The sequence below is a fragment of the Carica papaya genome, chromosome 5 (genome assembly GCF_054855325.1).
Source record: "Carica papaya isolate Zhongbai chromosome 5, ASM5485532v1, whole genome shotgun sequence".
NCBI classification, from domain to species: Eukaryota; Viridiplantae; Streptophyta; class Magnoliopsida; order Brassicales; family Caricaceae; genus Carica; species Carica papaya.
Window position 1 is genome coordinate 9,882,319 of NC_142313.1, and position 12,080 is coordinate 9,894,398.

At 29.6% G+C, this 12,080-nt stretch overlaps 1 protein-coding gene across 2 annotated transcripts; it reads left to right on the top strand.

The window, feature by feature from the left end:
- Positions 1-7,426: 7,426 nt before the first annotated feature.
- On the top strand, positions 7,427-9,936 carry LOC110808391 (protein TILLER ANGLE CONTROL 1). 2 transcript variants are annotated; one of them, XM_022033880.2, is made up of 5 exons: positions 7,427-7,523; positions 7,618-7,663; positions 7,901-8,589; positions 8,976-9,090; positions 9,712-9,936. In XM_022033880.2, the coding sequence occupies exons 1-5, from the start codon at positions 7,518-7,520 to the stop codon at positions 9,726-9,728; spliced, it is 873 nt and encodes a 290-aa protein (XP_021889572.1). In that variant the 5' UTR covers positions 7,427-7,517; the 3' UTR covers positions 9,729-9,936. The 2 variants fall into 2 exon arrangements, with proteins under 2 accessions (XP_021889572.1, XP_021889574.1); XM_022033882.2 differs by having other exon boundaries at positions 9,715-9,936.
- The last annotated feature ends 2,144 nt before the right edge of the window (positions 9,937-12,080 follow it).

A 12,080-nucleotide genomic window follows, 5' to 3' on the forward strand; every position in this document is an offset into this window, starting at 1 on the left:
TATTTGTACATGTTCAAAATGTGAATGAGAAACATTGATTCTCCATCTTGTGGCGGGAGTGTTAAAGGTAGCTAAATCACTGAGCCTCGGAATGTCAAAATTGGGTGAAGGTACCTGGGGAAAGGCATGTTTGTGTCTTTATGTATGATGTATATATTTGTTTTTATGCAAATGGTTTCATTTTCGATTAGGGTTAGAAGATTGATTTGTTTGTATATGTGGCGCTAGAATACACATTTCGGTTTATGTATATATATATATTCTTTTTCCTTCATTTCGAAATAAAACAACTACAAAAAACCCTAGAGGAAGTTGTTTAGGATTTTGTCTTTCATCTTCTTTCTTGCATCTTGATATATTCTTATTGTTTATTCACTCATTTTATAACTTGTTGTCATCATCTTTATCCAATAAAGCAGGTTTTGCAAGGGTTTGTTTGTGATAGGTGTTATTTTTATGACATTATCATGGTTATATTTTCATTATATAGCTCATAGATATTTATTATTTGTATGAATTTGAATATTCATTTAATTGTAACATAATCATACCAATGGAATTCTACCTTTATTATCATTCAAATAATAATTACAATATCTTTGGGTTTGAGATCATTGCAACAATTTTCTATATACATCTCATATAATTTGCTTATTGGCATATTATTGTTAATAAATTCAACATATGTATCCCTTTATTATAAATTAGGACTCACTTACCATACTCCATATCACCTGCTCAACCAATTACCTAAAATCTCTAATAAAATCTTATAATAACACCTATACAAAAATTAATCCAAAATGTTTAAGTTGATAAGGACTAATTAACAAGAGATTGCCTCTCTTTGATAAAAAGTTAATAAAGAAATCATTCAAGGACTTTAAAATTTCCTCTTTGCATAAAAATTCTCTCAAAATTGAATAGCATTCTCTTCATAAATTACTAATATTTACTATTGATCAAGTTCATATTTAGACCCGTTTAGTCCAAGGATCATCGTTATCACAATACAGAAGTGCATTGTAAACTTTCTCCTCTTTAAAAGGAGTCTCTAACTTTTGACCTAATTGACAGAAAGTTTTCTCTTTCATTTAATTTGCCTTAAGTATTAGTCAAATTTTTTTCTTAAATTAAGAAAAGTAACTGATTTATCCTTCTTTTTGCTCTCGCCATTTTGATGAAAAAATCAGGCATTCTTACCATTTTAATGAAAAAATAAGGTATTTTTTACCATTTTAATAAAAAAAATTAATTATTCTTATTTCCTTCTCAATATCAATCAAATAATATTTGCATTATGCCCTTTGGTCAAATTATACATGAAGTTTTAGAAATATTAGGTTTTTCTTTTCTTAATTGGAAGGATAAATTTTTTAATTTTTTTTTTTCTAACTTAAATGTAAATTTGTTCACAAAAATTTTAGATTTATTTCAAACATATTCTAAAATATATTAAGAACTATGAGAATCAGGGAGATCTAGGGGTGAGATAGATAGAGATATAAAATTCAAAAGAACACAATTCTTTGATAAGACTATCATTATTATTATTGTAAAAAAAATTATTGTTTTGAATTTAAACTCTTGTGCATAATATGTATATTTAATTTGGCATCAACTTATATCTATATATCAATAAATGCATTGCATATTTTTGACATAATAAAGTATGTGATATAATAATTATTAGTTAGTTTAATAGTTGGTATATTTCAAAAGATTGTTAGTTCAAGTTCGATTTGTGCTCTTGCATATTTTTTATTTAGAGATTATTTGTATTGTATTATAATTAGTTTGCATATATCATTTAATTGATAAATTATTGATATGGCTTAAATTCTGATGATTTTAATCATGAGGGTATTTTTGTAATTATCTTAGGAATTAATATTATATGTATTCTGGGGACATAAAAAAACCTTAAAAGCCTCTTTATATACAGATTTGTTAACCTATAGATGTTTTACTCTTTTTTAATCTTAGTAAAAAAAAAAATTTTTTGTCGATCTTGCCCATAGATGTAGACACATTGTCGAACCACGTAAAATTTTCTATTGTTTTCTTTTCTTCTTTTACTTTGTTTGTAATTGTGCATGTTTCATGGATTAATTTTTTCAACAAGTGGTATCAGAGCTTGGATTTAAACTAGGTTAGGGAGAGAAACCATTTTTGTTATGAGAGAAAGTAACAAAAAGAATTTGGGAAACTAGAAAAAAAAAACAAAAAAAAAACAAAACCCAACAATAACTGAGTTTCTTTCTCTTTTCCTCAAGACCAGCGACAGCGATGATAGCTTAGTTTGGCGAGGACATGCGGCGACCAGTGAAACCAGAAGAGCCGGAGAGAGATCAAGTAGTGGAAGCTAATCAGGGAAAAAGAAGATGCACGGTGGCCCGATATGTGCGAAGGTTATTTTTGGTGTCCCTCGGTGCGATTTCACCATATCAGTGCTGAGTTTGGAACTACCAGTATTTTCTGTGGTTTTTTTGGAAATTTCTAATGGCGACAAAGGATGGCTGGTGGTGGTGGTGGCAGCTCCGATGGCTGAATGTGTAACGGCCTGTGGAGGTGCATGAGATGATCTATTAGTTACATACAGTGGTTTTCTATCTAGTGGTATCCTCCTGTGAGTGATTTTTAATTTTTTCTTACAGTATTATTTCTATCTATTTGTTTATTTTTTGTGCACAGTTTATGAATTGAAAATGACATCCACGAAGTATAAGGTAAAAAAATTTGATGGTAAAATGAGTTTCAGTTTATGAAAAATTAGAATGAAATCATCACTAGTACTAAAGGGTTTATGGAAGGCAATTAAAGAAAGATTTCCATATGGAATGAAAGAGGCAAAAAAAAAAAATCTGCAAGATAGAGCCTTATATGTGATTTTCATGAGTATAACTGATAATATTCTGCGAAAAATTGCTGGGAAAGTTTTTCCTCCAGCTGCATGGAAGAAATTAAAAGAATTATACTCTACAAGATCGCTAACAAACTACCTTTATCTGAATAAAATATTGTATAATCTGAAAATAACTGAAGGTATACCCATTCACTAGCATCTTGTTGTATTTAATTATATCATTATAGATTTGAACAATATAGATATCAAAATTGATAATGAGGATCAGGCTCTAATTGTATTGTGTTCACTACCAGTATTATGAGTCTTTTGTTCACATTCTATTGTATAAGAAGAACAGTATTTCACTGGATAATGTCAGTAACGCATTAAAATTAAAGGAGTTGAAAAAGAACTTCTCAGAGTATAGAATAGAAAGAGATAGTTTGGTGAATAGGGAAAGAACACAAAGAAAAAATAAATCAAGGGGTAGACTAAAATCTAGAGCTAAGAAGGCAAACTATTATGAATTCGGGAAGTAGAGTCACTTTAAGAGAGATTGTCCCAAGTTGAAAGAAAAAAAAGGAAAGAAGCAAGAGAACTCTACTAATTTAGTTTATGAAAATAATTTTAATGATAGTGATAGCAGTAGTGTTTGAGAAGTCTTATCTGTGAGTTCTTATCATGGAAAGAATTTTTAGATTTTTGATACTGGTGCTCCATTCCATATGTGTCCACAAGCATTGGTTTACTACATACAAATAGATGAATGGCACTATGTACATAGAGAATCATAGTCCATTGATTATAAATAGAATTGGTGACATCAGATTAAGAATGTTTGATGGAGCTATCAGAACCATCGAATGTTGGCATGTTCATTAGATAAAGAGGAACTTGATTTCTCTTTCTACCCTGGATTCTCAAGGGTATAGATTTGATGTAGAGAATGGTATTCTTAAAGTGTGCAAGGGCTCAATGGTATTCATGAAAGGCAGTTTGAAATTTAAATTATGTACTCTATAAGGCAATACAGTTTCACAGGAAACTACTATAGCATTATCAATAGTAATCAAAATTAGACTAAGTTATGGCATATGTGCCTAGATCATATGAGTGACAAGGGACTTTTTGTGTTGGGTAAACATAATTTCGTTCAACAGTTATAAAAAAGAAGCTATAGATTTCTGTGAACATTATGTGTTTCGGAAACAAACAAAAGTTCAACAAACAGGCAACACACAAAACCAATGATAAGTTGGATTATATCCATTTTAATTTATGGGGTCCATACAAAAATCCCTTAAAAAATAGTACCAAGTATTTTATAACTCTGATTAATGATTATCTTTTGATGGTTTGGTATACTTTCTGAAGTTTAAGGAAGATGCATTTTTAACTTTTGTCATATGGAAGACCATGATTGAGAAACGGACAGAGAGAAAGATTAAATGTCTGAGGACTGACAATAGGTTGTAATTTTGCAATCATGTATTCGATGACTTCTGCAGTACATAAGGAATAATGAGACACCTCACTTGTGTTAGAATACCACAACAAAATGGTACTGCAAAATGCATGAATAGAACGTTTTGTGATAAAGTACGAAATATGTTGTCTCATTCAAGCTTGGGACAAAAATTTTTGGTAGAAGCTGTGAATACCACTTTTTTCTTAATTAATAGATCTACACCGACATATATTGAGTGCAAAACTCCTTTTGAGATATAATCTGATTCACCTGTTGATTACTCTTAATTGAGAGTATTTGCTTGTCTTGTTTATACTTATGTAAGAGATGATAAACTTGAGCGGGCGAAGAAATGCATATTTCTAAGGTATGCATATGGAGTGAAATATTACAAGTTGTAGTTCAGTGATTCAAAGCCTTCATGATTTATTATCAGTAAAGATGTGACATTTAATGAGTCTACTTTACTAGGCAATCAGAAAGAGAATGCAATAGCAGAATTAGATCTCAGTGTTGAAGAACAAGTGGAGGTAAAAGTTGAGACTCTAGCAGCTCAGTCAAACAAAGTACAAAATAGTACTAGTGATCAACATGAGTCTTATAGCATTGCAACAGATAAGAAGAGAAGACATATTAGACCACCGTAAGAAGTATAAAATTTAATTGCGTATGCCTTAGCAGTAGCAGAGACAATTATTTTATAGTAACATAGAAGTTATAGTGAAGTTATTTCTAGTTTAGATGTAAATTAATGGATTGGTGTTATAGGTGAAGAAATTGAGTCACTTCACAAGAATCAGACTTAAGAACTCGTGCCATTACCAAAGAAACATAAGGTAATAGGCTGTAAATGGGTTTTCAAGAAGAATTAAGGCATTATGGGGACATAAACACATCGATACAAGGCTCGATTAGTAGCTAAAGGTTTTACTCAATGAAAAGGGACCGACTTTAATGAAGTACTCTCTCCAGTTATGAAACATAATTCCATCAGAGTCTTACTTGCTATGGTTGCTCTTCATGATTTAGAGTTGGAGCAGTTAGATGTAAAAACTGCATTTATACATGGTGAATTGGAGGAGTAGATATATATGAGTCATTCCGAGGGATTTGTTATTCTAGGTATGGAAAAATATGTTTGTCTACTTAAGAAATCTTTGTATGATATAAAATAGTCGTCTAGACAATGGTATAAGAGATTTGATACAGTAGTGGGATAGAATAGTTTCATTCGTAGTGTCTATGATAATTACATGTATTACAGGAGACTGTTAGATGATTATGCTATTTATTTGCTATTGTATGTAGATGACATGTTTATTATTGTTAAAAGCATATCATATCATAGATTGATACTTTGAAAAGGCGATTGGGTGAAGAATTTAAGATGAAAGATTTAGGTACTGTAAGGAAGGTATTGGGAATGGAGATTACTCGGGATAGAAGTGCTGGAAAACTTTTCTTGTCTCAACAATCATGTGTTGAAAAGGTACTACAACGTTTCAACATGACCAATGCAAAACCCATAACTGTTCCACTTGGTACTCACTTCAAGTTGTATGTAAACATGTCACCGAAGACAGATGAAGACATGAAGCATATGTTAGTGTTCCATACTCGAGTGTCATAGGTAGCATCATGTTTGTCATGATTTGTACTCTTCCTGATATTTTACATATAATTAGCGTAATGAATAGATACATGGCATATCTTGGAAAATAACATTGGCAAATAGTTAAATGAATTTTAAAGTACTTAAAGGGAACAGTAGACATAGGTATAATGTTTGACAAACCTAAGATGAATGACTCAATTGTAAGCTATATGGATTCAGACTTTGTAAGGGATTTGGATAAGAGGAGATATATGACAGATTATCTGTTTACTCTATCTAAAAGTGTTATCATCTGGAAGGTACCATTGTAAGCTATAATAGCCTTGTCTACCACAGAGGCTCAATATATGGCTCTAAAAGAAGTAGTAAAAGATGCTATTTGGCTGTAAGGTTTGGTGAGTGATCTTAAGTTAACACATAAAAAGTTGACAGTGTTTTATGATAGTCAAAGCGTCATACATTTCACTAAGAACTCGATGTACCATGAGCAAACAAAATATATTAATGTCATATATCACTTCATCCGGAACATTGTATCACAGGGTATTATAGTTGTGCAGAACGTCTCTACACAGGAGAATCTCGCGGATATGATGACCAAGGTAATCCCAATTAACAAGTTTAGGCATTGCCTAGACTTAGTTGGAGTATGTAATACTCACTAGTGCCCTCGACTAGGCATCATGGCAAAACATAACGATAAGAAGATCATTTCTTTTGATGTTGAAGAGAATTCAAGCCAAGAGGAAGCTTTGTTGATATGGCTTAAATTTTGATATTTTAATAATGATGATATTTTTATAATTATCATAAAAATTAATATTATGTGTATTTTTGGGATATAAAAAAATCCTAAAAGCCTCCCTATATATAAGTTTGCTAACTTAAAAATGTTGTACTCTTTTTTTATTATAATAGAATACTTTTTTTGTTAGTCTTGTCTGTAAATATAGGTATACTGTCGAATCACATAAAATATTGTGTTGTTTTTTTTTTTTATGTTTTTACTTTATTTATGATTGTACATGCTTAAGAAATTAATTTTTCTAACATAAATATATACTTTCTGTACTTAATAATAATAATAATAGACTATGCAATATAAATTACTACAAACAAATATACATGAAGCAATAGAGAAAACCTGTGAAGTAGAAATTAACTTAGGATTTGCAAATTCCTATTAATTTTTTTTTTTTAAAAAAAAAACAATTAATCAATGAAAAGGGAAAGATTAGTTAAATAATAATCTTTCACTGCATGTTCATGAAAGAAGAGAGAGAGAGAGAGAGAAAGAGGAATGAAGTGTCTGTACAGATGATTTGGAGAATTTCGACATATCGATCAAGCCAACCAGACCCAAAATGGAGACTCCACGAAACATGCCATGCAACCACAAGACAGGCCTATTTTGTGGGTCCTACATTTCCACATTTACACGTGTCACCATCTCAGTACTCCACTCATTTTGGTCCCCGCTTCAGATCTCCATTTTCCCCTACTTACTTATCTTTGACTGCCTACCATTTTCCTCCTGTACCAATATCTGCTCCTTCCCAAAACACAACTTCGGCTTATCACACAAAATGAAGGTTACATACAAACTTGCATCATAATCTACACAATTTCTCTCAAAAATTTTCTTCCGCCCGTAAACTTAATGCTTTTCCTTTTGTTTGTCAATAGATCTTCAATTGGGTTCAAAGGAGGCTGCATCAGAGCGTGATCAAAGGTTTGAACTTTGTTAACTTCAACTCCATATATAGTATTAAAAAGGTTTTTTTTTTCTTCTATTTGGGTTGAATGGGATTTACGGTAAGTCCCATATATTATTCATTATTAAAATAGAATGGTATTTGATCATGCATATAATGAATATATTCATTATATGAAAGGCCTATTATTATCACTACTCTGTTTTGCATTAGTCTGCTCTCATCTAAGATTATTTTATTTCTGTTTTGGACAGATGGGCTTGCTAAAAATGTGAAGAAGACTGAATCAATCGCCATTGACAACAATACACAAGCCTTACTAGAACAAGTAGCCTTTGTCGATGTGCTTGAAGGCTGGAAAGATGGCATTCTGACAATTGGCACCTTTGGTTTTGATCCCTTGAAAAATACCCACAAACAAAAACAACATTTCTTTTTAGGGAGCGACGAAGAAGAAGAACTTGATGAGGATTACAATGAAGGAGAAAATACTCATCCCGCCGAAGATGATGATGATGAAGATGCAGACCAATTTTCCATCAGCGACGACGACAACAACGAAGACGAAGAAGAAGACAACAAAAGCAGAAAGGTTGAAGATGAAGAAGTAAACCCATTAATTTTGAGGACATTCGACGAAGGTAGATCGAATATGGATGATGAAGAAAGGTTGAGAAAAGGTGATGAGTTAATCATGAGCGTTGAATTAGGAGCAATTGTGCATGTGACGACAGAGATTGAACAAGCAGTACAGAAGAGAAGAACAACACTTGCAGAGCTGTTCATGGCGGATTCTGATGATATGGAGAAGAAGGTTGAAGGTGGTGATGAGTTCGAGGTGACGAAGAAAGCGTGTATTCGAACCAAGAATGGACTGTCCTTCGCTAAGAAACTGATTCCTCATGTTGGAGACGATTCACGTCCCATCAAGAAAATTCAACAAGTGAGCTGATTTTATACCCTTCCTTTACCTCTATCTTTTTGTCTACGTACTTATATGCATGTCTTTTCTTTCAAATTACATATACACGACTATATGTTATTAATTTATTCCAATAGTGTTTCTTTCATAAATTATTTTGTAAAAAGTTAATTCTATATCTTTAAGTCTCAGTGATTTAATAATCTCTTTTAACGTGTAATGATTTGTTATCATCGTGAGAGAATTAAGGACTTTGAAAAGTTAAAGAAAAAGGGGAATTGAAAAGACTTGAACCAAATTATGGTCTTAATTAATAGATAATAATATACAAATGGCTGTGCGAGAATGGTGAATATATATATTACATAATAACGGAAATAAGAGATATTTTTGTTTATTGGGTGTAGATGATGAAGAGGATGCTGAAGAGGAAGATCCACCCAGAGCTTGAAGGCAAGTCTCATAAATCCAATGACATCCAACTTCTCTCCGCTGATACTGTCTCTCTTCTTCAACCTCCAGGTCTGTCATAATCAACAATTTTCTTCTAATCTCATCATTAATTAACGTGTGTCTATATATATGTATTCAATTAGGTTATATATTTTTTATTATAACAACAAGCTAGCTAGGTGCATTTAAATATTCCAAGATTGACCATCTAATCATTGAACCAGACAACAACACCATGAATGTCATATAATTAATAAACATATGAAGTTTTTACTAGAAAAAATTCAAAAATCATTTTGAATGTATTTAAGAAGTGTATATGAGATGATGCTAATACGTGTGTGTGTGTGTGTGTGTGTGTGTATGTTGGGTAACGTTTTCTTGTTGTACGTACTAGTGAGGTACAAGAGTTAGGTGAGGTTGAATCTGATGATGGTCCAATGATGGTAGTGGTGGGCTAGACATCCCGGATGGCTCAAACAAAATAAAATCCAACATGTAATCAACCAAACGCATGCAATTTGTGTTTTTCACCATCTGGGTCCATGCCTTGTCTCCTTTACTCCTTACTTGTCAAATCATATGTAGGACCCTTTTCTCCATTATACATAATTATATAGTCACCTTTATTTATATATATTGGTTATCATCATCATCATCATCATCATCAAGCTTATTTGTGTGTTGCAGCAGATGGTACAGCTTGAGGTCCAAGGGAAGATAACCTATTAATTATTCATCATCTGCTATGACCGTGTTTGGTTGCTGGGTATTTTTATTTTTATTTTTATTTTTATTTTTAAAAAGAACATTAATATATCGTTAATGGGTTTTAATTTGTTGTGTATGTACTCATGCATGTGATTTTTTGTTGTGTAATTTTTCTCTTCTTTTTATTGATTTGGCTTTAATTTCCTTGTCGTATCATTCACAACATTTTCATTCTTTTTTTATTTTTCTGACCTTTGAATGCATCTTTTTATAAATTAAATATTTTAAATTAATGTTATAACAAAACAATATATTAATTAAGCTTGTCTAATTTCGTACGTCAAACGAATTTCCAAAATGATGAACATTAAGGCCTAAACCCAAGTTTGTCTTTGGTGGTGAGAGAGACTCTGTTTTATTAATTTTAAATTACAAAAACAATTTCTTATATTTCATTCATCTTTCAATTTTATTTTTTATGGGGTTAAATAAAAACAAAAGCTCGTATACTATTTTCCTTTTTTTTTTTATTTTTATTTAGGCTTTTATATTATTTTTTAATTTATTTAACCATTTATATTTAAAAAAAAAAATATAAATGAATCTCTCTAATTTTAAACATACGCTAATTAATTATTATAGTTAATTTTACGTGTTGTCTAGTATAACATTAGATTAAAAAGATTAATTCTTTTTCAAAAATAGTATCCACACTGGACATTTTTTTTTTCACCTTCTTCTACACACAAAAAGACAATCTCTCTCTCTCTCTCTCTATCTATATATATATATATATATATATATATAAATATGAGATTTTTATCTCTAGTTATAAATTTATTAAGATATTTATTATATAAATGATTAATAAGTATGTAAAGTTATTTCTATTTAAATTGAATTAAAAAATCAAATATATATCAAATAATTCAGATATAAAATATTTTCTAAATAAATAATAATATTATAAATTTTATTTTTAAATAATGCAAATTTTTAATTAAAAAATTTAATACTAAACTTTAAGATGATAATATTTTAATAATAATATATTTGTAATCCAAAGTATGAATAGATTATGATATTTTAAATTTTATCTTTATAAAATTTATATGTTCAATCTAAAATTTTAATATCATGGAAATTCTAAACTTTAAATAGATAAGAATATCTTAATATTATATTTTTTAAGTTAAAGCTTTTACGTTATTAAAATTTCAATATTATTTTTAACTTTAAATAGATAAAACCTAAGTAGATAATAATATTTTAAATTTTACCCTTATATAACATAATTATAATTTAACTTAGTTTATCTCTATGTAATTTTAAATTTATGGTTACATAATTAACTTTACTAATATAATCACTTGTTTATGATTACATATATACATGTCACGTGTTTCATCAACGAGATTAAATATCATTAGAGAAAATTAATAGAGAGGAAAAATTTTCATGAAAAATGGCCCATTGTCTCTCATTTCATGCTGGTGTCACCTTCTCTTCCATTATAAGATTAAAAGCTGCGATCTTTCCAGAGATAAACTTTCCAATCTACAAATAAGTAGCCTTATTTTTATAATTAAATAATTTTTTTTTTTAAAAAAAAAATGATAAATTACCTAAATATTATGTCACTTTAGATGACACACGACGTTAATGTTAACGGTTGATTAACATATATTAATTGAATAAACTTACTTATATTTTTCAAAAAAAAAACTATAAGAATTTAAATAGATTAAAAAATAGTTTAACGGGATTAAACAGGAAAACAAGAATATTAGTGGGGGCCTTATTTTGTATTTAACCTATTTTTTAATCCTTTTACAATTACATCTTTAACCTTTATATTTTTCTAAATTGTCTTCAATTAATTTATATGTTAAAGTAAATATTTACTGCAAGGTTATAACTAGGCTCAAAAAGCTTTAATTAAATAAGCCCGGTCATAAGTTTATTAATTATTCACCGCATGATTATAACTAAGCCCGAAGGCTGTCATAACATAATTCAAATTCTACCTGTTTAAATTTAATAGGCACATAATCTTATCTAAAAAAAAAATAGAGTTAATGATTACATAATCATTTACATGAATAATTAGATAGAATTACATTTTAAAAAATATTGAATTTACATAATAAATTTTTTTTTCAAAAACATCTTTAGTTAATTTTACAGTAAAAGATTTAAATCTATCATTGTATTATTTAAAATTATATTATTTACAAATATTAGTATTCTATTAAGTCTAATGTATTTTAATTATATTTAAATAGATCTCTTATAAGCTATAACTCATTATGGAAACTTAGTGCCAACACCTTCATTCTTGTGGAGAA